The 27,566-nt window shown below is 36.8% G+C and overlaps 1 protein-coding gene across 23 annotated transcripts in view; it reads left to right on the top strand.

Annotated features, from left to right (window-relative positions):
• LOC308629949 (serine/threonine-protein kinase Sgk3) overlaps nt 1-27,566 on the top strand; it is a 111,620-nt gene that overhangs the window by 59,564 nt on the left and 24,490 nt on the right. For 12 of the 23 annotated variants that reach the window (XM_081258338.1, XM_081258323.1, XM_081258333.1 and 9 more), the window contains 7 exons: nt 926-1,142; nt 6,632-6,715; nt 9,869-9,941; nt 14,930-15,005; nt 22,408-22,495; nt 22,981-23,067; nt 27,497-27,546. In XM_081258338.1, the coding sequence (XP_081114464.1) occupies nt 1,065-1,142; nt 6,632-6,715; nt 9,869-9,941; nt 14,930-15,005; nt 22,408-22,495; nt 22,981-23,067; nt 27,497-27,546 (536 nt within the window). In that variant the 5' untranslated portion in view covers nt 926-1,064. Of the gene's footprint in view, nt 1-160; nt 225-925; nt 1,143-6,631; nt 6,716-9,868; nt 9,942-14,929; nt 15,006-22,407; nt 22,496-22,980; nt 23,068-27,496; nt 27,547-27,566 lie in introns of all 23 variants that reach the window. The other 11 variants (XM_081258324.1, XM_081258342.1, XM_081258325.1 and 8 more) reach the window with 6 other exon arrangements.

Below are 27,566 nucleotides of genomic sequence, written 5' to 3' on the forward strand. Positions count from 1 at the left end.
CTGACTGCATTTCCAGCAGCAAATCCAACAAAGTAGGCTTTGAATCATCTCAAAGGAACCACCTTTGTAATCAATTAACTTTCATTATACCTGATTATTTGATGTCTGCTGATAGATATTTGAAATCATTACTTGAATATAATTTATTTGCAACTATTAGATCAGTCACAGTGACTCCCTGAAATTAATCACCGAGGGAACCTGGCAGACTAACCCTTTAAAAGGTATTATTTGGTGTCAGTGGAGACTGTGGGCTGCTGTGTGTAGCAAAGGTGACATCAGTGTGACATCTTGAGCCCTTTGTCCGTGGGTGGGATGATAATATTAGCATAATTGTATTTGTTTTGTATGAAGATCTACTGTAATATCTGTGACCAGGGGTCCAGTGCATAAGAATTATCCATAGTTGTTAAAATGCAGCCTAGCCCAGTGGATAAGAGTCAGGACCCTGGAGCCAGACAGCCTGGCTTCAAATCATTTAACCTGTCTGTGTGACAGTTACCTCATTTGTAAAATGGGGGGTAAATAATTAGCTTACCATACAGGTTCCTAATCGGAAGCAAACGTCACCTGTTGATCTTGATGCTAGAAGCTTGAAAACCTTCCTTTGAAAAACGCTGCTCTTAAATCCATCAAACTAGAGCCCTTTTAGTTGAGAGTTAGCCCTTAGACCATATGAGCCGTGGTGTATAAACTCCTGGAGTTTCTTAGTAGAAAAGAAGGTAGATGGGACGTAAATCTTTGATTGTGACTTAGCTGTTGACAGAGACATAACAGAAACTGTGTTTCTCACCTGGGCTGAGGCTTACGATCAAAAGTAAATTCCTGCCAGAATAAGCATAAAATGGGTTCTGTGAGCAAGGAATGGCAAGTCACGGTATTTTTAAATCATTTTGCTAATTTTTTTTTTTTTCTGTTGGTTAAGGTTGCATGATGGAATTTGAACATTACCTCAAGAGGTTTTATGTTTTGGATTAGCTAATTGTGTTTGTCCTCTGCTGACTCTTTCTTCGGACTCACTTTTTGGTGTCCTTTTGAGGCGGTAAACTCAAAGGGATTATACCATGGACTACAAGGAAAGCTGTCCAAGTGTAAGCATTCCCAGCTCTGATGAACACAGAGAGAAAAAGAAGAGGTTTACTGTAAGTATGTCATGTAAAGCATATGGAACAAAATGGAACGTAGAGAATATTTCCGATTCTGCTGTTCTTCCTTAACCTAGAATGGCCTCCCCAGACTTTGCAGATTTTACTCATCTTTCAAATGATATATCCTCCACAGTCTTCTCTGGGTACTATAATGAAATACAATTTCCTTTTTTAGTGCAGAGTTTTGCCTGTTTACCTCTCTCCCTTTGGAGAAGCTTGTGAAACTGTCTGATAGACCATCTCACCAGAAAATGTGCATACACGTGGTTCTGTGACACATCACATCTCAGGGGGTCAGTGGACTCCAAAAGTCATTGATCCCATGTGAAGAAACACTGTCTTGAAATTTCCACAGTATCTTTCTTAAGACATTTGTCATTTTCTATCTCCATTTTAAAAATATTTAATTTTTTTAATGAGTATTCTATCTCATTTTTTCACCATAAAGGTAAAGTCCATTTCTAATTTTACTTTTTATCACCATGGTATCTACTGTAGGACTTTATAAAGAATAAGCACAATGAATATTTGGCTGAGTCAGTGTATCAGTGACCGCTTTTTGGAGAATAGTCACTTTTCTAATTAGTGTAATGAAACGTACTGTATGTAGTTCCAGTAGTCTTGTTAGTATATACAGAGATCAGCTGTCCTCCTCTCCCTGAAAAAAATGTCATTTATCGTGTCTGTAACTGATCTGGCCTTCCTTGTAAGGCCCCACCCACTGAGCAGTGTGAAGAAATGCATTTAACCCAATTCTGTTCAACAGTTTGAGCTAAAATTTAAGCAGTTCTTTTAAGTAAAAATGCCCGGGCTGTTTTCATTGTGCTCTCTTTCTCTTATTTGAATACACACTCCTTCTCCAACTTGGCATCATGGTTTGTGGCAGGAGAGGTGTCCCCTTTCACAGTGTTTGTTCAGTTGATGACTGACCTCATGGTAGCCTGGTGAAGGCTTGGCATTCTTGTCATCGTCTAGATCTTTGCCATTCCAGGTGTAGAGTGACGGGTCTGGCAAACATCCAGCTGTGGTTGACCTGCCAGCCCTGGGCATTTTGTTGGCATCCACTGCTGGCATCTGCAGTTGATGAACTGATTTGTGATCTGCCCTTTGTTGGCTTGGCAAGGGTCGTGGTGACTGTCTGCTGACTCAGCTTCCCCTTGACTCGTGATGGCTGTAGACCCCACCGAAGCTCTCCGTGCCCTCCACCTTCTGACTCAGGTGGTCTACCCTGGCCTCTGACCAGGGGGTCACCCGGCCCCTGCCAGCTGAGTGCCATGACAAGTGACTTTCAGCTCAGGTCCATGTCACTTGGGAGTTGAGGAAAGCTGAGGAGTTAAACTAAACCCTTGGGCCACCCCACTCTGCCTTCTCAACTAGGTGGGGTGCGGCCCCCCAATGGTTGTTTTCTCCCAGAGCCTCAGACAAGGAGCTGGAAACAGCCCTTCTGTCTTCTGTTCTCCCTTCCTTTCTTTTTTTTTTTGTGGTACGCGGGCCTCTCACTGCTGTGGCCTCTCCCGTTGTGGAGCACAGGCTCCGGACGCGCAGGCTCAGCGGCCATGGCTCACGGGCCCAGCCGCTCCGTGGCATGTGGGATCTTCCCGGACCGGGGCATGAACCCGCGTCCCCTGCATCGGCAGGCGGACTCTCAACCACTGCGCCACCAGGGAAGCCCTCTCCCTTCCTTCATAAGCATACCTCCACACCCTGCATAGAAGCCCAGAGCAGAGAGATTGCAGTGTTGTGTCTGGCCATTTGCCTCTCCTCAGATGTTGCAGCAATATCTTCAGCATTTCTTCCACATTCGTATAAGACAGTTTTAGAAACATCATATTGATGGTAAACAAGAGGTCGGTATATTTAGCATAAGATAACGGAGTGTGTGAAGTTTTCCTTCCTTCCCTCTCCTTACTTTTACCTTTGGACCATTCCCTCCTTCAAGGGCATAACCTCCTGCCAAGTTTGATGGAAGTTCATACATAGCAGATACAGGCGGTGGGTTATCTCAGGTGTCCTTTTGTTTTTCGTGGTAGAGGTATTTCCATGTCTTCTGTGAAAAGGTCGAGGAGGCCTATAGCGTCACTCTTACCACCTGTCCCCAGAGGTGTCCCCTGAGTTCTCCAAGGCTCTATCCAGGTCCCCTTGTTCACTTCCTTCAGATGCTCAGATGTTGCCTTGTTGTTAGGGTTTTTTTGACCACCCTGTATAAAATAGCATCTTCACACTCTGCCCCTTTCACACTGTGTCCTGCTTACCCTATGTAGTTTTGTGGTACGTGGGCCTCCCACTGTTGTGACCTCTCCCGTTGTGAAGCACAGGCTCCGGACACGCAGGCTCAGCGGCCATGGCTCACGGGCCCAGCCGCTCCACGGCATGTGGGATCTTCCCAGACCGGGGCACGAACCCGTGTCCCCTGCATCAGCAGGCGGACTCTCAACCACTGCGCCACCAGGGAAGCCCCCCTATGTAGTTTTTTAATAGCAGTTATCACCACCTGACATACTTTGGGTTTATTTGTGTGTGCTTTCCCTGAATTTGTTCTTTGAAGCAAGAACTTCCCTCACTATTGTTTCACCAGTACCTAGAACAGACATGGACGTTCAGTAAGCATTTGTTGAATTGAAGTTGAATGAAAAGTAGGATTAAGTTCACATGTTAGTTGCCGATCACTGCAGTACAGTCCCCGGTCCTCAGGAAACTTGGTTCTACTCAACGCAGATAGACCCGACCCCACCCAGCACAGACTCTGTCCAGCTTCAGCATGTCTGTGTACTATTGGGGAACAAAAATAGACACTGCGTTAACTATTCAATAATTTTTTTATTTTTATTTTTTTTTTGCGGTACGCAGGCCTCTCACTGTTGTGGCCTCTCCCGTTGCGGAGCACAGGCTCTGGACACGCAGACTCAGCGGCCATGGCTCACGGGCCCAGCCGCTCCGTGGCATGCGGGATCCTCCCGGACCGGGGCATGAACCTATGTCCCCTGCATTGGCAGGCGGACTCTCAACCACTGCGCCCAGGGAAGCCCCTCAATAATGTTTTTATACTCTAGTTTTCGTGTGTCTTTTAAACGACTTTACAGAGAAATGCACTGTGTTCTAGGATGTCTTGACTTAAACCAAGTCTAAATTATACTTTCATTTATCCACTCAACAAATTGTCCTTGAGTTTCTGTCTTATGCCAGGGCTGTTCTAGGCACTGGGAATACAGTGGGTAGCAAGAATGATACAGCCCTTGCTCTCAAAGAATTTACATTCTGGTGGGGCAAGACAGGCAATAAGGAAATAGTTTTTTAAAAACTTAGTAAGATTTATTGTACTGTTATTATTGTACTGTTTCTGTGAAATTTTGTGCATGTTTTGCAAATGAGAGTGTTTTTTTAAAATCTGAAGAGGTTTTGTTTTTGCCTGTTGGTATTTTATTAGAACTTACTTAATAAGCCCTTGTTCATAAATCATCCTGCTAATTAATAACCTCACAGGGCTTTATCTTAAGCTCCTGTAAATAGAGTTGCAGCAGAACTGCTTCGGCCTGGAACCTAGGTTTAGGTTCTCATCTTGGCTGTACTTGAGTATCTGTGGGAAGCCACCTTATCCCACTGGGAAGTCAGCACAAACAGTGCTGTTTGTTCAAGGATCTTGTAATCATATAAACCTAAGTATCTGATCCTTTGGTAGCAGGCCTGCTTCCAGGCCTATCTGATCCTGAATGCTGTAGGAGATAAATCTGTCCTCTCCTCCTAAAAACATGGCTCAACTTTTGTCAGCACCCAGACTAGGTTCTGTTTCCTCTACTTCTGCACTCTCTCCCATGGGAGCAGTGTCATCTTATAAAGGATTCTGATATCTTACACCCAGTAGCTTCCTTTAGGACAACTTGATGTCCTCTGAGTTAACACCAGAAAATCCTCTTACCCCTGTAGCTCACGTAGGGTGCCTGGATGCTCTTTTTCTCTCTACTTAAGTGATTCATCACTTATCCAGGTAACTGATACAATGACTTTGCTTCACTTTCCAGGTGAGACCTGATCCCTTTCTCACAGGGGGATATGGCTTTACATTCTGGGGCCCCTCGTACTAGGGCCCTGTTAATGTGACCATATCTTCAACAATACTGCAGAATTCCTACATTATAATCATATGCAGTATCGGGGAGATCTTCCTTCACAGTATTATCTAACTATGAACTGGTGGAGTGTAGCTTTCCAGTCTTTTGTGGGAAAGGATAGTTTATACATATTTGTATGCCCGTCTTCTAAAATAAGCCTGGTTTACTCTGTTATCTACCAGACTATGGACAATTGTATTGTAAATATCTCTTTCCCCTAATCTTCACTGTAAAATAGTGAGATTGATAACCCCAGCCATACATCAGTGAACCTCTCCTCATATACCTGGATACTTGTTATTTTTCTCTTTAGAAATTATAAAAGATCTTTGGGGTTCCAAATTGTCTTCTGTACATTGGTATGTTGAATTATATTCTGAGAGTATCTGTGGGATGAATTATGAGAGTTAATTCTGTATTATAACTGTTGATTTGATACTTGTTCTAGTGCATGGAGGGTTAGAAGATTTAGATTTTAGTCTCACAAGTCTGTGAACTTGGGCAAGTTACTTAACTTTGGGGGGCCATCATTTCCTCATCTGTAATGGGGGTTGTAATATTTATTCTGCTTATTACCTCAGAGGGTTGTTGACTATGGTTATGTGAAATTATGTATATATGAAAATATTAAACACAGGTTAAGATGGTAGTAGGATATCTGAGGATAAATTCTTAGTTTGAAAAATACTGTGTAAAAGATGCCCTGAAAGGAGGAGAACTAATAATTTAGTGTTTACTGTGTTCCAGGCATTCCTTTTGAAAATACTTTATCATTTCGTGGTAGTGGTTACTGCTGGGGAAGAAGAGAGCAGAATGGCATCCGTTGAAACTATCATGTTTTATTTTTGGGGAAGAAAATCTGAAACAAGAATGGCCAAATGTTAGAATTCAGAGTACCTAAATAATGAGTACATGGGTATTCATTGTGTTATTCTCTGAAAACTATGGAAATATTTCATAACATTTAAAAAATAAAATACTTTTCAACAAGATAAAATAAGTGTTTCAGTTGGTATACTTCTGTATCTTGGAGAATCATGTATAAATAGTAATGTCTGGGGCTTCCCTGGTGGCGCAGTGGTTGAGAGTCCGCCTGCCAATGCAGGGGACACGGGTTTGTGCCCCGGTCCAGGAAGATCCCACATGCCGTGGAGCGGCTGGGCTCGTGAGCCATGGCCGCTGAGCCTGCGGGTCTGGAGCCTGTGCTCCGCAACGGGAGAGGCCACAACAGTGAGAGGCCCGCGTACCGCAAAAAAAACCCAAAACAAATAGTAATGTCTAATATCAGTTTCATGAGTATGAAAACAGGTTATTTGCATATGTAAATAGCTAATGTGGGTTTTTTTGTGGTCAAATTTTATTTTTTTATTTCCACAGGTTTATAAAGTTCTGGTTTCAGTGGGCAGGAGTGAGTGGTTTGTCTTCAGAAGATATGCGGAGTTCGATAAGCTTTATAACACTGTAAGTAACAGTCTACAAGATTTTTATTTAAAACGAAACACCTGAGAAAACTGGAAAATGAGATTTATTTGATAATTAAATAACATATATACCAGATAAGCAGAAAAGGGTAAGAGGTTCTTCAAAACATCCTGACTTTGGAATTCGTACCAAAAAGGGTGGAGAGAGGACTGTTGAGAAGTTGCAGATAAACTGTTGAAGATATGAAAACTAAATGTACAGCTTAAAATTACTTTTCAATGTCATAGGAGATTAGAAATAAATCCTTTCTACCTACCTTTCTAATAATTGTTAATCATCATGCTATTTGTGGTTAAATTGCCCAACTATAAGCTTTAGGTCTGAAAGTCTGGTCTAAGCCTACCTACCTTCCATGGTTTCATTCTCTGTTAGAAATTAGTCTAAGGTTCCAGATTTTAAGTAGCTAACACAGCTGAAATGAATGTTGACTTTCAAAAGCCTGACAGTTACCTGAGATCGTTAGTTATTTAAATAACTAAAACCTGTTTTATATATTCATCATTCAGATATTATTTTTCATCCAGTGTTTACAGTTACAGTTTCTACTGTAGGAAGCTAGAGCACCATGGTCACTGTAACACATGAGGCCAGATCTTACACAGGGACCAGTGTTTGTGGAGAGCATTGCCTTTAAGGTTATGCATACGTAGGAGGCCAGAGGACACTGCCTGTGTTGGTCATTAGATACCCCAGGTTATTGAGACAGCTCTGGGTTCCAAGCTTTGCTTCAGTTAAGAAAAAAAAGCAATTGGGCCTCAAATCACAAATTTAAATTTCTTCTGCTCTAACTAAATAGAAATCTCCTCATGTTGTTATTGTAAAAATGGTAGGGCTTCCCTGGTGGCGCAAGTGGTTGAGAGTCCGCCTGCCGATGCAGGGGACACGGGTTCGTGCCCCAGTTTGAGAGGATCCCACATGCCGCGGAGCGGCTGCGCCCGTGAGCCATGGCCGCTGAGCCTGCGCGTCCGGAGCCTGTGCGCCGCAACGGGAGAGGCCACAACAGTGAGAAGCCCGCGTACCGCAAAAGAAAAAAAAAAAAAAAAAATGGTAGATTATTAGGCATTCTCCAGAAAAAGCTGTTTCATATTTTAAAAGTTAACTTTTTCAGTTTTCTTATCCCTGTCTCTTGATTTTAAAAATAGTGTTAGATGGATATATGTCTATAGGTTATCATTTGTAACATATTTTAAATATGGGGGAAGGTAAGCATATCTCAGTTAAGAGGCAAATTACTTCCTAAATGGGCCAGAATGAATCAACTATTGTCTAGCTGCACAACTTCCTGTGTTTCCTTAAGTCATGAAAGTTAGGTGTTAATATTTGATATTTGTTAATTTTAGTTATAAAGGTAAAGTAAGAAAGTGTATTTGGGGGTACTCCTCCCACATGATCACTTTGATTCTCTTTCCGTCAAGCAACCCATGTTAAGCTTTTTGCAGAAAATTCTCCCTAATGTTAGTTGAGTCTTTACCATCCATCTCCCTCATTTTTCCTGTACTTCTCTTCCTTTTTTCATCTTTTTCTTACTTTCCCATTTTCTGTATCTTCCTCTCTTTATATAACTCCTTCCAATTCTGCCTTTTGTGGTGAGGAGCTAAGAAAAAAACAGGGGAATGGTATCAGTTGTGTTCTTTGAAACTACAGAAGTGAAGCTAAACCTGGACTGGATTTCTCCAAGTTTGAAAGCATAAATTCTTTCCCTATGTGAAATTTCCAATCTGTAAAATGTCAACTGTCAGTTTAAATGTGTATTTATGACTGTAGTTTACATTTGGAAGCTTTTTATTGAAAGCTTGTTGAACACATACAGAAGTAGAGAGACTAGTATAAATAGAGAAAATAATGTAATGTGCCATCCATCTCCAGCAATTACCATACACAGCCATTCTTGTTTCATCTCTATCCCTAGCCAGCCCACTGTAATTATGAAGCAAATTTCAGATATCATGTCTTTCCATTTGTAAATATTTCTGTATACATCTTTAAAAAGATAAAGATTCTTTTAAAAATATACATACAATATCATTATCACATCTAAAAATAATTAACAATAATGCCTTAATGTCAAATACTTAATGTCATATAAACTGGTTGATAAGTCTATGAAGTGTCTTTTTTTTAACAAATTGTTAAAAGTTTATTTTTTAGTTTAACTTTTTAAAAAAATTTTTGTTGAAATATAGTTGATTTTATGACCTGTCTTTTAATCACTAAGTTTTCCCCTCCACCTCTCTTTCCTTTTTTTTTTTTTTTTTTTACAATTTTTTTGTTGAAAGAAACAGGGTCATCTGTCTACACATTTTTCATTCTGAATTTTGCTGATAGCATGCTCATGGTGTAGAGTGATTAATACATTCTCCTATTTGTATTTCCTCTCAGTGGAGGTATATATGTAGTGTGTGTGTGTTTGTGTATACATAGTGTACGTTTGATTGTTGTTTCTAAAACATCTAAATTTACTAGAGGAATGCAAGGATTTGTAAGACTGTGTATGTGTGGTTTTTTGACATCAAGCTTACAGTAAAAATAAGCATTTACCCATTTTTATGGCTTTACTGCCCCAAATTTAATTTCTTCAGGACGAAGTTGTTCTTTCTCGGGTATAAGCAAATCTGAGAAATAATTATTAATAGGAGGAAGGCTAGAGCAGAGGGTATTGAAAGCAGAATTCATCAGCTTTCTCAGAAAACAATTGTCAGTGTGTTCACTTAGAGAGAACACAAACATCACATCTCCTGAGGTAACAAAACGGTGAGTAACATATTCAAAACCTATACTCCAGGTTCTAGTCTAAGCACTTAACGTAAATGATATTCTTTAAGCCTCACAACAAATCACTAAGGTAAGTGCGAAGATTATCCCCATTTTCCAACAAGAAAACTGAAGCACAGAGATGTTAAGTAACTTATTCCAGGTCACAAAGATACTAAGTGTTTTATTGGGACAAAATGGGATTAGTCAGACTAATGGTATTTTATTGGTATAGTTTAATATTGTACATTTAATCGTGATATACTCAAAAAAATCTTACAGCGGATTTTTTTGAAAATCAGATTATATTTTGTTTTGGTGCATGTATAACTGGAAGACCTATAAAATTAAGTTCATATAATGTTATGTTTTCAATTCTAGTTAAGGAAACAATTTCCTGCTATGGCCCTGAAGATTCCTGCCAAGAGAATATTTGGTGATAATTTTGATCCAGGTAAGCAGTAACTTCATAGACCAGCCATAAGTGATGGTTGAAGTTTGAAAAAGTAGTTAACGTATTCATTGCAGTGTATAGTAGTATAATGTTACAAAGCTAATGGATCTCATGCTCTATGAAAATAATGCCTCAGGAAGGTGCTTACTGTGTACCAGCCGTTGTTTTTAAACACTTCATATGTTTTAATTCATTCAGTCCTCACAACAACCCTTTGAGGTGGGTATTATTATCATCACTATTTTATAGGTAAGGAAACTGAGGCACAGGTTGAATGATTTGCCCAGGGTCGCATACAGCTAGTAAAAGTCAGATTTGCAAGTTAAATTCAAGCAGTCTGGCTTCAGATAAATCTGTTGATTATTAAGGATAATGGGCAGTACTTTTCTAACCATGAAACATTTACTAAATGTGTACTCTGTACACGGCACTCTGCAGGCCTCTGAATGGGATACCAAGAAAATGTCCTATTGTTCACCCTTGGGGAGCCTAATGACACATAGGATCTCAGAAATCTGGAGGCTGTATATATGTCTGAAGCCTCAACTTCAAACTTTTTTTTTTTTTTACTAGAATCTAGAAGAAATTAACCCAGTACACAAATGGCGACCTATAGAGAGAAGTCTCTATCCACCAGAAATTTTATGCGTAAAGTCATCTGTTTATGCCACAGGTGGATCCTGACATGCTATCGAGTTTCCTCCCTCCCCACCATCTTACCTCCTCAACTAATTTGCTTGTAACCTTGTAACCCATCAGACCTGTGATTCCTTACGTAGGAGCTCTGAAATGGCTTATCTTGCATCCTCTTTACAACCTAACCTTATACCATTCCTTTTCCTCCCAGATCTTTTCACTGTACTTGTGCAGTTCTGCCCACGATGAACAAATTCCTTTATCCTCTGTCTTCTTATTTCTTTCACGTTCCTGCTTTAATTAAAACTGAGTTTTCCCCCCAGGGTGCTGGAATCCCCTGTAACCCTCTCAGCTGGAGACTCTTTATTCTTTTACACTTTCTGAACCTCAGGATTGGAGAGGGTTCTCGTTTCCCCTGTTCTTTTTCACTTCCCCTATTTTATGTAGTTTTTTTTTCTCTTGGGAGAATTTAGCACACTTTATTATTATTGCCAGTTTGTCTTATCGGGCTGTAGATTTTATGAAGGTAGATACTTTATCTGTTTTATTTAATTATAGTGCCTAGTAAATATTAGATTCTCAATAAATGTTACTTGAATACATGAATCCATTAATAAAGAGACAATTGAGTTGGCACAGCAAAGCCAATTATACATTCCATGGATTGATTCTATAGGCCGGTGGCTTTTGTATTCTTGTTCTCTTGTTTTGTTTTTAGCTGTAGAACACTTTTTTCCTAGTGAAATCTGATGCAGAAAAATGTAATGTGTAGAACAAATAAAAACGGAGCTGCTTTGTTGGTGCAGCAGTGAAGTATGTCTGTGGAGCATAGGTTGAAAAACATCGTGGAGGGCAACATGGGGGCCTTAGAGATATTTGAGCAAAGTGGCGACATGATGTGAAACCAGCAGTGTATAACGTATAGTAGGCACAGCAGAGGGAAGACGAGATAGACTGGGAGGCTGGTTAAGGGAATATTCCAGTAGTCCTCAAATTAGGTGATGAGAGCTGCAACTCAGGTGGAAATGGGGCTGAAAATTGAGCCACGTGTAGGAAATCTTTTAATGAAAAATCTGTAAGAAATCTTGGTGATTGCTTAGATAAAGGAGACACATAGAGAAGAGAATCAGAGATAACTGAAGTGTCAGGCCTGGGTGAATGAGAGAATTAATTTGAAGTGACAGAAAGACATTTAAGAGGACTCAAACTACATGTTAGTGATTAACATGAGGCTTGAACTTGGGTTAGAGTTCTGTGGAGCCCTTAGTTACACCCTACAGTCAGAATCATTTTATCCAGGGAAGAAGGCAAAGAGATGAAGACCTGCAACATTGCTACTTCATGGGTAAAGGCAAAATACCAGACAGTGCCCTGTGGTATTTATGTTTGGTAGATTAATTATTTGATACTAAAAATTGATTTTTATTGAAGAACATTTTGAAATCAATCCTGAGCATGTTGTATATGACTTGGCAACAGTGAAGTAGACTATATGTTATAGATTTTTGGAAAGCCTTTCATTGGGGAGATCAAATCTAAGTCATACTCAACAAACCAAAGATTGGTAGGATGTTCATTTTATTAGGCTTTGGCTAAACAGACAGTCTCATATTTTGCTGGTGGGAATACAAAGTCATACAAACCTTATGAAATTTGATAATATTTAGCAAAACTATATATGCATTTCCCTTTGACCAAGAAATCACATTTCTAGGGATCTATTCTAAAGATAAACTGCATCGGAAATGATGTATGTATGTATGTACAAGACTGTTTATTGTGATGCTGTTTTTCATAGCAAAAACTGGAAACAACTGAAATATCCTTCCAGTATTAGAATATGATACAGCTGTAAAAAGGAACAAAAAAGCTCATTGTGCATTACTGTGGAGTGATCTCCAGAATACCTGGTTAAGTGGAAAAAACAAGGTGTGGATGTGGACAGTGTATATTTTTTGTGTAGGAAAGGATGTGAAGATTCAAAAGGAAATAATGGAAGAATAAACCAAAAACTAAAAACTGATGACTTTAAGGAGGGAGAGGCCAACTGGAGACAACAGAGGTGGATGTTAGACCTCCCTGGATGAATCTTGTGCACAGCTTTGCATATTTTAAACAATTTAAAAACAAAAACAAATGCAACAATATTGAAGTCTCTAACAATTGAAAATAAACAAGGAAAAAATATAAGTGTATTCTGATTGGTGGTGAAACACATGGAGAATAATTACTTTAAATGACTTTAAAACATGGAAACTCAGCTTTATATTCCTCATGGCAAAAAAAAAAAGTATACAAAGAAATTTTATCCTGCATTCAGTAGCCTTATTGATAATATAGTTATTTTGTAATTATGTTAATGTCATGAGAACCAAAATTTTAAGCAGAAGAGGAAAGAGACACAAGTATAAAATCAAAGATTTTAAGTAAAAAATGCTATAATTTTAAACTTGGGAATACAGTATGAAATCATGATTTATTTTTCTCTTTCTAAAACAATACATATTTCCCAGCGCTCTCCACTGGAAATGCCTGAAAACAATAACAAATAAGTAGCAGCAAACACCCTTAGCAACCAGGTTGTAATCTCTAAATACCATTTCCCCCTTAAAGGAAACAGAGTTCCATGGAAAAGTGGCAATTCCAGGTGCTGGGCAAGAAATGTACAAGATGGTCCTAGGGTATCTTGCCTGAAAGCAAAGAAGCTATACAAGAATACTGAGGTTTTATCAAAAGGACACAGGAGCCCAATTGATGGGGCTTTCACTGGCCAAAGATGGGACAGTTAGAGCATGAAAGAAATTGTCCTTTTAATTTAACCTCGTGTTTGACAGCTACCATATAGAGTTTTTCCATACATCTTTCTGAGTTCTTATGCTGCAGCTTCTAAGTCCATGCGTGTCATTTTCTTTTCTTTTTTTTCCCACTTTATGTTGGTGGTTACCAACCTCTGTAAGATAAGTTTTACATACTTGAGGCAGATTTTAAGGGTTATTTCTGCCTATACTTTTCAAAGTTAAAATTTCATTCTTGAATTTAAGGATCTTTCTGTAGAGTATACACAGAATTAGCTATACTTCTGTATTCTAAATAGTTTAATATCAAACCTTTTGCTGATAGGATCTTGGAATCAATATATAAATTACGTTTTTTTTGGTAGTTTTAAAAACAAAACAAGATTGTCTTTACTACTGAAAAATAAAATTACAAAGTAACAAAACAATTGAGTTAAATAAGGGATGGGGCATATGAAATTTGGAGACTGTGAATGCTAGAATGTGTAATCATTTGGTATTTTTTTTATTCATTCACAAACATCAGTTAAGTACATTATAAGACACTGTGTTAAGGGCTAAAGTTAGAAAAAAAATTTTTACAGGCATGATGCTAGCCTTCAATGACTTACATAGAAAATCACTTTTATTTCTCAATTTTAACTTCTGCTATTTGAAGAGAAATCAGTTTATACAAAATAAAAACCTATTTTTAGCAGCAGAGTTTTGGTAATACTCAACCAGTTAATCACCATTTCCAGTTGCAAGGATTTCAGTATTTCTTGGTTTCATTTGTTTTTTGTTTTTAAGTTAGCATGATTTTTCAGCCACCAGTGTTAGTGTTAACTCTTATTCATTACCTGGTAGTACACGAGGAGTTGGACAAAGCAAAGTGTCTCCAAGTTTTGTAGTGAGTCTGTTTAGAACCTAAAATAGGCATTTTTTTGGAGCATTTTCTTTTGGGGAATATGTTACCCGCTTTATTTCATTTATTTATTTATTTATTTATTTATTTTTAATATATTTATTTATTTATTTTTGGCTATGTTGGGTCTTCGTTGCTGCGCGTGTAGTTGCGGTGAGCCGGGGCTACTCTTTGTTGCAGTTCACGGGCTTCTCATTATGATGGCTTCTCTTGTTACAGAGCATGGGCTCTGTGTGCACAGGCTTCAGTAGCTGTGGCACACGGGCTCAGTAGTTGTGGCTTGCAGGCCCTAGAGCGTAGGCTCCGTAGTTGTGACGCACGGGCTTAGTTGCCCCGTGGCATGTGGGATCTTCCCGGACCAGGGCTCGAACCCATGTCCCCTGCATTGGCAGTAGGATTCTTAACTACTGCGCCACCAAGGAAGTCCTACCTGCTGTATTTTAATTTTATAATCATTGTATTTACAGATTTTAAAAATATATATTTTTAAGGATAAGGAATATATATATTCCTTATTGTATATCAAGAAACATAAATTAAGAAATAACTTCTTGATCAAAATTCACTATCTTGTGCTTGTCTATTCTTGTGTAACTGTATTGATAATTACAGTCTGATATAAATAATCATAATAGTATTGTCTCTCTTAACAGATTTTATTAAACAGAGAAGAGCGGGACTGAATGAATTCATTCAGAACTTAGTTAGGCATCCAGAACTTTACAACCAGTAAGTAATTTTCATTGTGTTCTAAGGAGGCACTGAAACCCAACCTAAGACTATTGAATAAGCTACTGATACAGGTTTTATACATTCTGTGGAATATTATTATGCTGTATATTTTTGTGAAATCTTCCTCAAGAATTTTTCCTCTGGTATTCTTTTTTTTTTTTGCGGTATGCGGGCCTCTCACTGTTGTGGCCTCTCCCGTTGCGGAGCACAGGCTCCGGATGCGCAGGCTCAGTGGCCATGGCTCACGGGCCCAGCCGCTCCGCGGCATGGGGTATCTTCCCGGACTGGGGCACGAACCTGTGTCCCCTGCATCAGCAGGCGGACTCTCAACCACTGCGCCACCAGGGAAACCCCTTTCCTCTGGTATTCTTAATCTTCTTTTCTCTCCATCAACTCAAGGCCCTAGTTATTTTCTTTCTTCCTATTGTACTTGTATTTTTTTTGTAGATTAAACTTGAAAGGAATTTGCAGTTAAAACATTTTGCTAATTATTTAATGTTATATTTATTCATGCATTGAGAAAGCATTTTGTATGTACCTCTGTGTGCATTGGGAATAAAAAGAGAAATGAGTGTTATCCTTACCTTCCAGAGGCATAGGCTTCCAGGTAAGTGGGAGAAACAGGTGTAGAAACAAGCAATTAAAGCAAAGAGAGTTTTATGATAAAAATCTGGAAGACAACAGAGAAAAACGTGGCCAACTCTCCTTGGGGTGGGTGGGTGCCAAGGAAGTCTTCCTGGAACTTAAAGGATGTGCAGTCTTTCAAGAAGAAAGCTAGGGGGAGCATTCTAGGCCAAGGGAGCAGTGCTTGTAACAGAGTCTACAAAGAGCCTGCAATTGTTCAGGATGCTCCCATATTAACATTTCACGATGACTGGAACACAGAGTAAGTTTACGGCAAGGAGATGAAGCTGAAGGAGTTGGCGAGGGCCAGGCACACTTGCAACCACTTCTTGTGTGACCTGGGTCAGCGTTCTCTCGTCCCAGACAAGGCCTCCAGGCCTCCTCAGCACAACCTTCCAGGCATCCACTTAATGTGAGGGCGCTTTCCCAGCCCTGTGTGTGTCTGGTAGGCCAGCAGCTCCTGTGAAGGCAGAAGAGTGGGTCATCTCAGAAATACCTAGGAACGTATAGGTAGATCCATGGTTTGAGATGTATTTTCATTTTGAGTCTGGTAATTGGTTCATTGGTGTTCATTATGTTTATTGTGATTTGTTATGTGCATGTATGTTACTTATATTGTTTAGTATGTATAAAGTATTAACATTCTAAGAAGAATAAAGAGGACCAAGAAGAATATCCGGGGAGCGTTTCTGCAGCTCACCTGTCTGGGTAGATGTAAAGGCTGCCTGTGGACATTGATGCAGACATGACACCTTTTAACAGTCTTTTCAGAATCACAACACTGAAGGACTGTATTTTTAGCAATTGTCCTCAGAACGGTTATTACCATTTTATAGTTCTTTATAGTTTAAAGAGGGCTTCTATCTTCTGAGCAGGTGCTCTGACCTTTTTTAACTTAATTTAATTTACTATATTAGTAAAATACTGGAGCTGGACTTCCTCTGACCAAGGTCTTCTGCCCAGTGCTCTGGGTTTCATTTCCCCTGATGCTCACAGATAGGACGAGGGTCACGGGGAGGTCCAGCACCTGCTGTAGCTCTGGGATTAGCCCCTGCAAAGGGGAGCAGCCGACTTTCCACTCAGAGCCCCCAGCAGGTGGTGGAGGAGCACAGAATTGGGCAGGATCCTTGAATTCAGGGTTCCTATGTCTGGTGTGTTCCTTAGCAAAGAGCCTGTTATTACTTGGCTCTTTGTATAATTATTTTTTAAACATTATGTCTTTTCCCTAGGACAAATTCTATGTTATCTTCAGCTTAGATCTACCCTTCTAATGTTTAACTCTTGTTATATGCACTTGAAATTACTTCGAATTGGCATATTACTGACTTGTTTGAAATTCGTACATTGAGAGCTTGAATTTGTCTCATTCTTGGACAGAGCCTCCCATAGAATAAGTGTGGAATAAATGGCGGTGGTGTTTATTATTTCTCCTGGTATTTTGAACAGTGTTACTCAGAACCTCTGACAGTATATGTTAAATTCTAAGTATTCATTTTGGATCTAGAAGTGTAGTATTATAAAGATGTTATATTTGGTATTGAAATTCAACTAAAACCAATTTGATTATTTTAACATCATACTATAAAATACACAATTTTTAAGTATACTACCCAATAGATTTTTACATACGTATGCACCTTGTAACTACCACTATTCCGTTTAAGGTAGAGGACATTTTTCAGCACTCCAAGGTAAATAGCCAAGAGGTTTTTTTTTTCAACTTAATGTTTAACTGACATTTTCTTTTTAATAAAAAGTGACATTTCACATTTTCTGGATCTCATCTGTTAATGGAACTTTGTTAATTTTCACACTCTTCATTTGAACATCAAACTGTTTATAAAATAGTACAGATTTAAGAGAGTAAGAGGAGAAGCCAATCAGCAAGTGTATCTTGAACACCATCTCTGTATCTATTCTTATTATGTGTGGGATATGCGCTTCAAAAATAGCTTTACTTCAATAGAGAAAAGGTTATTTTTAAGATAACTTATTAAAATTGAATTTAAAATCATTTAAAAACTCAAATAAAATATTATTATTTCTCGGACCTTTGGATAGAAAAGGGTTTTCTGAGGATATTGGTAGTGAATGATGTTTTACAAAGTAAAATAATGACAAATTTGATTAATAAAAACTTTTGACCTCCAAAAATTACAAGTGAAATTAAAAACCAAAAATATAAAAAGTTTCACATGACAAAGGACAGTAGATAAATATACTTAATAAAAGAGCTCATGCAGATAATACATACTTAAGGCACCAAAAAAAAAAAAAAAAGACAAAACACATTAACAGTTTACAAAAGAGGAGATGCAAATGGCTGATTAATTACCAGGGAAGCTGAACATTTCTTTACTATTTAAGAAATGCAGATGGAGCAAAAACACCTTATTTTAGCTTCATTGCATTATAACACATATAGAAAAGAACACAAATCATGATTGTACAGTTTAATGAATTATGAGAAAATGGATACATCTGAGTATCCCCCCTCTCCACCCCAGGCCAAGGAATAGAACATTGCCAGCACCCCTGCAGCCCCTCACATGCCTCTTCTCAATGTCTGTTCCTTCCCAAAGGTCATTACTCTCCTGATTTTTAGCAGTATAGATTAATGTGCCCTGTTTCTGAACTTTATATAAATAGAATCATATATTACATGGTCTGTATCTGGCTTGTTTTCAAAATTGAGAGTCACCAGTGTTATTGCATATAGCTATGCAGTTTGTTCATTTCCATTGCTGTATAATACCCCATTGCATGAATATACCACAATTGTGCTGATCGACATTTGAGTTATTTCTGTTTTCTGGCTCTAATGAGTAATGTTGACATTAACATATCTTTTGCTGCACATGTGCAAGCATTTCTGATGTATCTTTTTTTTTTTTTTTTTTTTTTGCGGTACGCGGGCCTCTCACTGTTGTGGCCTCTCCCATTGCGGAGCACAGGCTCCGGACGCGCAGGCTCAGCAGCCATGGCTCACGGGCCCAGCTGCTCCGCGGCATGTGGGATCTTCCTGGGCCGGGGCACGAACCCGTGTCCCCTGCATCGGCAGGCGGACTCTCAACCACTGCACCACCAGGGAAGCCCTCTGATGTATCTTTGAGTAGAATTTTTGGTTGTAGAGTATGTATATGTTTCATCTTAGTGGATAATTCTAAATAGTTTCCAAAGTGATTGTACCAATTTCCACTTCCACCATTGGTGTACGAGATCACATGGGTCACCTCACCAACACTTAGTATCATTAGTCTTTTCAATTTTAGCCATTCTGGTGAGTGTGTAGTGGTATCTTATTGTTGCTTTAATTTGCATTTCACTAATTACTAATATAATTGAGTTCCGTCTCTTTAAAATACTATTTTTCACTTACCAGACTATGAGAGATGCTAATATAAACTAACATTTAATCAAGGCTGGAGAAAGTCTTCAGGATGTTCATGTATTGCTAGGAGAGTAGAAATTGGTACAACCTCTCTGGAAATTAGCTTAACAAACTACTTAAAGCCTAAAAATGGTTTATAGTTCAGAGCAAATACTTTTCTTTTTAAAAATCTGTAGTGAAAATCGTAAATGCAGTTCCAGTGTTGTGCACAATGATTGTCACTTGCAGCATTATTTATAGTAGTGAAAGCTGTACAGTCAAAAGTTGGAAGCCATATATATATAATATATATATATTATATATATGTAAAAAATATATATATTATATATATATATATCCTAAAGTGAAAGAACCACTGAGTAACTTTTAGTGTGTCCTAATACAGCATCATACATCTATCAAAAGTGATTGCTAACAAAGAATTTTTAACAGCATGGCAAAGTCCTTTTGATGTATTGAATACATTGTATTTTTAGGTGAAAAACAGTAAAATAAAATATTTAAAATATAGCATGATCTTAACTGTGCAGAGGAAAAATAAATGCAGTAGGGGTGTTAAGAATGAAGATTCCCACCTTTAAATTTTTTTTTGAAATAAAATGCACATAGCATAAAACTCACCATTTTATCTATTTTTGAAGTGTACAATTCAGTGGTTTTTAGTATACTTGCAATGCTGTACAACCACATCATTATCTTATTCTATCACCCAAGTCTAAGCTAACATTAACATCAACCCAAAAAGAAACTATATTTTCTAATTTCCCCTTTCCCCCAACCCTTGGCAACCACTAATCTACTTTCTATTTTTATGGATTTGCCTGTTATGGGGATTTCATACAAATGGAATCATACAGTTTTAAATCTTCCTTTGTTCATTTAGCATAATGTTTTTGAAGTTCATTCATATTGTAGTATGTATCAGTACTTCATTTGTTTTCATAGTTGAATAATATTCCATTATATGGATATGCCACATTTTGTTTGTCCATTCATCCACTTTTTGACTATTATAAATAATGCTGCTATGAACGTGTGTGTGTGTGTGAGCTTTTGTGTGCACATATGTTTTTATTTCTTTTGGGTATATACTGAAAAGTGGAATTGCTGGGTCGTACAGTAACTGTATAGCTTTTCAAAGAACCACCTGTTTTCTACACTGGCTGTAGCATTTTACATTCCCACCAGCCGCCCTCCCCTTTTTAAAAACTATTTTTCATCTTCCTGAATTTCTAACGATGAATGTATATTATTTGTATTTAATTATTAAGAACAATTTTGGAAATCTTGCCATTTGTGACAACGTGGATGGACATTGACGGCATCATGCTAAGTGAAATAAGTCAGAGGAAGACAAGTACTGCATGAACTCACTTATATGTGAAATCTTAAACCCAAATTCATAATCATTGATACAAAGAACAGATTGGTGGTTGCCAGAGGTGGGGGGTAGGCGAAATGGGTGAAGGTGGTCAAAAGGTATAAACTTTCAGTTATAAAATAAATAAGTCATCAGATGTAACGTGCAGCATGGGGACTGTGGTAGCGTAGTTGAATGTAGCTAAGAGAGTAGATTAAAAGTTCTCATCACACACAAAAAATGTGTAACTGTGTGGTTATGGATGTTAACTAGACTTATTGTGGTCATCGTTTTGCAATGTATACAAGTATAGAAGCATTATGTCGTACACCTGGAACTGATACAGTGTTATATGTCAATTATATCTCAAGTTTTTTTAACCATTTTTTAAAATTGAAGTATAGTTAATTTACACTGTTGTATTAGTTTCAGGTATACAGCAAATGTTTCATTTATACATATATATTCTTTTTCAGATTCTTTCCCATTATAGGTTATTACAAGATATTGACTATATAGTTCCTTGTGCTATACAGTAGGTCCTTGTTTATTTTATATATAGTGGTGTGTATATGTTAATCCTAAACAGTATGGAGGTGTCTTAAAAATAGAGCTACCATATGATCTTGCAGTCCCAATCCTGGGCATATATCTGGAGAATACTCTAATTCGAAAAGATACATGCACCCCAGTGTTCATAGCGACACTATTTACAATACCAAGACATGGAAGCAACCTAAATGTCCATGGACAGATGAATGGATAAAGAAGATGTGATGTATATATAATAGAATATTATTCGTCCATAAAAAAGAATGAAATAATGCCGCTTGCAGCAACATGGATGGACCTAAGACATTATATTAAGTGAAGTAAGTCAGACTGAGAAAGACAAATATCATATGATATAATTTATATGTGGAATCTAAAAAACAAGTGATACAAATAAAATTATTTGGAAAACAGAAATAGACTCACAGACATAGAAAACAAACTTATGGTTACCAAAGGGGATAGCAGCAGGGCAGGGGGCAGGGGAAGGATAAATAAGGATTTGGGGATTAACACATCTCAACTTTTAAAAAAGAAAAAGAACAATTTGGGAGGAGGTACTGCAGATACAGAGATTTAATTAATCATTCCTCAGGATTGTCATTAGTCCATGCAAGGTCCCTCTTTTATTTTAGTCCATTTTTTTCCTCTTCATACCCATTTCTTCATCCCCGCTGGTGATGCCCACTTCAACATGTTTGTTATATGTCTTTGGTTATCTATTTATCGACTGTTGCTTTGTGTCTGTGAGTGTTTAATATATACACGTAAATGGTGCTGTGCTGTGGTTCCTTGTTTCTGATCGCTGACTGCTGTTCTCTGCAGGCAGTTACCATAGCTTGCTTACTCATTTCCGTAGTGGTAGATGGCTGTTTTGCTTCTGATTCAGAGCTATAGAGAATATTGCAATGAGTATCCTAGTTACATGTCTTTCACTGAACCTGTACATAATTTTTTTGTGTGTGTGGTTTATTCTTAGAACTGAAATTTCTGGCCTCAGGGAAAATGCATACTCAGTTTAACCAAATATTGCCAAATTGCTTTTCAGAAAAGTTGCCTCTTTTTACATTCTCACCAGCAATACATGAGGGTGTTCCTTTCCCTGTATCCCTACCAACTTTTGGTATTATGTGTCTTTCTAAATTTTGCTGGCTAGTGGACATAAGGTAATTTCTCATTGTTGTTTAAATTTGTTTTTTTGTGATTATTAGTGAAGTTAGGCATCTTCATAAATTTCCTTACCATTTGGGTTTTCTATTCTGTGAACCGACTGTTGATACCTTTGCCCATTTGTTTATTGGATTCCCTATTTTTAAAATTAATTTGCTTATTCCTTTTATAATAATGATTATTAATGGATTTTGTTTGACTTTCTTACTGTAAATGCTGCTATAGTTACTTTTATTTTCATGTTAAAAAGGAGAAAAGCTGTAGAAATGCAAAGTCATAATAAAGTTAATTTTTGTTTTTAGTCCAGATGTCAGAGCATTCCTTCAAATGGACAGTCCAAAACATCAGTCAGATCCATCTGAAGATGAGGATGAAAGAAGTACTCAGAAGGTAGTAAGAGGAATTGTATTTTTTAACAGAAAAAAATACCATTCCCCAGAGATGAAATTATTGGCAACTTTAGGACCACATTTACTTAAAACAAAGTAATTTCATCCATTGTAGATTTCTACTCTGTAGAGTACATAAAAACAAATGTGTATACCTCTTACTTATCACTATTTCTTATAAAATTGATAATATGAGTACTTTTTATAATAAAAAGTAATACATGTTAATTAAAGAAAAATTTGAAAATAATTTAGAAGTATTACCCATATTATCAGCAAACAGACCTAGTAATTTTTAACGTTTTAGTGATTTTCTTTCTAATCTTCTCTAATATGTGGAAATTTTTTAAATTACCTAACTTTAATTATACAATATATAAAGTTTTGTGTTCTGCTTTCTTCACTTTACATTTTACTTTTTGATCATAATATATCTTCATCATGATTATCACCATTGCAACTGTTGTTTTGAATTTTGGCCAGCAGGAGAGGCCTTTTCAACCAGAATATTACATACCTCTTCCTCTGCATTGTCAGGTTTTGAGATGTAGAGCAATCAATACACATGTGCTGGTTGGTATCAACTAACTTTTATTGCTGTAGTTATATGTACATAATCAATACGTTTTCCGAAAAGAATAAAGAATAGGATATTCTTGTTTTTTTAATTAATTGTAATAAATATCGTAAGCTTGTGCCTTATGAAGATATTTTCAACATTTACTTTAGAAAGTTAGGTAAATTACAATAACAACTCAGGATTATTATATAGCAATTAAAAGTATAATTACAAGTGTTATATAAATATAATACCTTTATAATTTAAAATTGATTAATACTATTGTTAAATATATACATGAAAATCAGAGATGTACGTTTTTGTCTTTATAATGTCTTTTAATTTTGTCATGGTTCTGTTTTTGTGATTTAAAAGGTAATGTCATGAGTTGAAACATTAGTGTCCCACAGCTAAAAATCTTCATTTGAAAAATAGACGTGACTACTGGAAAGTAGTAATTTTCTTTCTCTGATGCTCTAGGAGGATTCTCAGTTAAGGGAACAGATTTAACTCTTACGTCTGTGACATGGTTGCTCTTAGGACAATGTAAAAGGATATTTTAATTTTATATCTGTGCAGTCGGTCAAAAGAGAAACCACAAGCTGGGAAAACATGTAACAAAGTATAAGAAGGAATAATGTCTGTAAAAAAAAGCTCATACATATGGATTTTTGAAAAGAATGATATTTAGGACCCTAGTAGATGAAAGGAAAAGAGACATGAAGAAATACTCTTAGTAAACAGATACATGGGAAAATGTTCAACCTTGATGCCAGTAGCAAATGAAAGTTTTAAATGAGAGGTTTTTTAATCTGCCAAATTAACAAAAATGTAAAGTAAATAAAATACGCCAGGACTAATAAGGGTAAGGTAAAATGGGCATCCTTGGGCGTTACTGGTGTTAAAATTTATGCAACTCTTTTGGAAAGCAATTTGGCAACATGTATCAAACATGAAAGTAATTCATGTCACTTAGGAGTTGCTGCAAATGAAATAACCCTTCACAGAAAAGAACAAAGATGTTCATTTTAGTATGATTTATAATGAAAAGTTAGAATCAGTTTGAATAGTCATCAGTCAAATAGTGGTTGTCCCTATATATTGTACATGTAAAAAATATTTCTAAAGATGATAATATTTAAAGTTTTGACATACCATTAAATGAAATCAGGGTCTAAAACTTTTAATGCAAACTTACACAGTGTGATCACAGTTTTTCGAAGTTATGCAAAGACTATATGAAAGTACTATAAATATTTGTAAATTGTCCGTTGGTAAGGTTATGGATTTTTAAAAACATCTTAATACTATTCAAAAAATATTTTAAAGAGTAAAATTTATGTAACCGTGATTTTCCATGTTTTGTTTGTTAATCACGTAGAGAGTATGTAGGTTTAGATCATGTAAAGAATGTCTTGCCTTGCTGTAGGATAATGGTTTTTGAAGAAAGAACTAGACTAAGAGAAATTCCTGGGTTCTGGCTCCTCCTCTCCCACTGTTGACTTTCGATCTCAATTTTGTTTCTCGTTTCATCCATAAAATCTGGAACTTAGACTAGGATCTTTTCCTGTTTTAAAATACTGATTTTAAAAAACCTTATAAAAAAAAGAAAGAGCCATATTTCATCTTATAGTTATAACTATTTATTTATTTTTATTATTTTTAAAATTAAAATTTCTAGGAAATGCATCAGTTTTATTTTTATTTATTTTTTCTTCCAGTTTTAATGAGGTATAATTGACATACATCACTGGCATAAGTTTAGGGTGTACAGCATTATGATCTGACTTACATACATCATGCAATAATCACCACAGTAAGTTTAGTGAATATCTATTGATATCATCTCATATAGATACAAAATTAAAGAAACAGAAAAAAATGTTTTTCCTGTGATGAGAACTCTTAGGATTTATTCTCTTAACAACTTTCATATATAACATACACAGTGTTAATTATATCTATCATGTTGTACATTACATCCATAGTACTTATTTTCTTATAACTGGAAGTTTGTACCGTTTGACTGCTTTCATCCAGTTCCTTCACTCCCCCCACCCCAGTTGTAACTATTTATTAAGGACTTCTGAGTGGATAATCAAATGAATTTAATAGCTGGAAAATATCTTAGAAGGCATCTGGACCTTCTTATTTATAGAGAAAAAAACGGAGGCCAAGAGAAGTCAAGAAACTTATTCTCTTGATTAGTGTTCATTCTGTTAAGAAATATACCTCAACTTCAGTTTAGTGATTAGATGTAGTCTTTAAAAATAATAGGTAGAGGGGCTTCCCTGGTGGCGCAGGGATTGAGAGTCCGCCTGCCGATGCAGGGTACACGGGTTCGTGCCCTGGTCCGGGAAGATCCCACATGCTGCGGAGCGGCTGGGCCCGTGAGCCATGGCCACTGAGCCTGCGCATCTGGAGCCTGTGCACCGCAATGGGAGAGGCCACAACAGTGAGAGGCCCGCGTACCACACACACACAAAAAATAATAAGTAGAGTAAAAAGTTATCTAATTATATACCTCAGAAATTTTCATTATTATTTCAGAAATGTGCTCCATTAGAAAAACTGTTTGCAAGTAATAAAACCTTATTACATATTAATGTAATTCAGGGGACAGGTTATCCTTGTTATTGTTTAATCCACACTTATTTACTTCACTCTCTTCATCTTATAGAAAAGTTCATTGAATGGAAAAATGATACAGTTCTCTGCACATTCATTAAAAGAATAAGTGTATTGAAATTACAACTTAGTTTGATTACATTATCAGATTGTATAGAATACTATAATATTTAAACATAATCATGATATATATAAGTCAAATCATTATGCTATACATCTTAACCTTTTACAGTTCTGTATGTCAGTTATATAATATCTCAGAAAAACTGGGGAACGGGGAGATTACTTCATGTTAAAATTATGCTACAACAGGACAAATCTCATCTAATGAACTGGAGTGTTTATATTTTTTTGTCTTGAGCTAGACTGTGATGGTTTCTTTTATTTCTGTCTTCTGTGGATTAAAATTTTATTAAATGAAGATTTTTCATGTAAAGGTATCAGTAAGAAATACAGGGCTTCCCTGGTGGCGCAGTGGTTGAGAGTCCGCCTGCTGATGCAGGGGACACGGGTTCGTGCCCCGGTCTGGGAAGATCCCACATGTCGCGGAGCGGCTGGGCCTGTGAACCATGGCCGCTGAGCCTGCGCTTCCAGAGCCTGTGCTCCGTGACGGGAGAGGCCAAAACAGTGAGAGGCCCACGTACCACAAAAAAAAAAAAAGAAATACATTTGATTTGTCACTAAAAAGTTGGTGCCAACGTTGTTACTTCATATGAAATATACTTTAGATTTTTTGCCCTTTATTTTAAAACAATAACTTGTATTCTGGAGATTGTCTATAAGTTACAAATGAATTTAAGTGGGAATATATATGACATATGTCTCTAATAAGAAATTGCTTATATAAAATTTGTTGATTCTGATGAACTTAAAGAGATGTTTTTAAAAGCTTACTTCATATCTATAGCTTATATGAAGTATAATTATATAGAGCTCTAGTAAAAGTGTACATACTTGAGACATCTCTGATTTAATTCTCTGAATGTATAAAGAATTTCATAGTGAATTTATGTGCAGAAGAATTCACTTACACTTGGCTTTTGTGAGAAGTGCTCACTGTAGAAGGATCACTAGATTAATCTTTTGGGATTTTGAGTTAAATTTCTAGTTGATTATTAGTGAGCTAGAATTTTAATTAGTTATATTGCTTTATGGTATACTAGGTGAGTAAAGATTTGCTTCTACATTAATAACAGGGATTAAATTTACTTTTAACTGTTGTAAAGATAAAAGCCTAGCTAAAAATTGGATACTATCACAATGGTGGAATTAGGAAGAAAAAGCACTCCTGGTTTTATGTATTTGCTTTAGAAATAAGTTTACTTCCTCTCAAATTAAAACTTTAATCCAGCATTTGCAGTCTTAATTATCATCATACTATCATTTCCTATATTTAATTATAGCTTATTAAAAATATTTGAAAATTTAAAAACAAAAGCTATTTTTAACCAATTTTTTTAATGTAAAAAATGATTCCTCTTCAATTGTGGTTTCAGTGCCCAGCTCTTCCAAAGAGCTTTCCCCAGTTTACTTCATTCATTTGCCAACTTTGACCTTGATTTCTGCCTTACATTTTTCCTTACAACTGCTCTGGAAATTTATCATTAAAATGATTATGTTTATATTGATTGTGTATCTTTCCAAAAGTCTGTTCATTTATTAAGCATTAGGGCTTTAGGTTTCTTTAACATGGCAAATATCTGTGGTATGGTTATGTGTATTTTATTTCAAAAATATCCATTAACCGATAACTTAAGACGCTCCAGTAAGAATGTTAAATTCTTTTTTTTTTTTTTTTTTTTTCCATCCGTACAGCTACACTCTACCTCACAGAACATTAACCTGGGACCATCTGGAAATCCTCAGTAGGTTTAATTTGTTTCAA

This window comes from Mesoplodon bidens (genome assembly GCF_964165515.1).
Source record: "Mesoplodon bidens genome assembly, chromosome: 16".
NCBI classification, from domain to species: Eukaryota; Metazoa; Chordata; class Mammalia; order Artiodactyla; family Ziphiidae; genus Mesoplodon; species Mesoplodon bidens.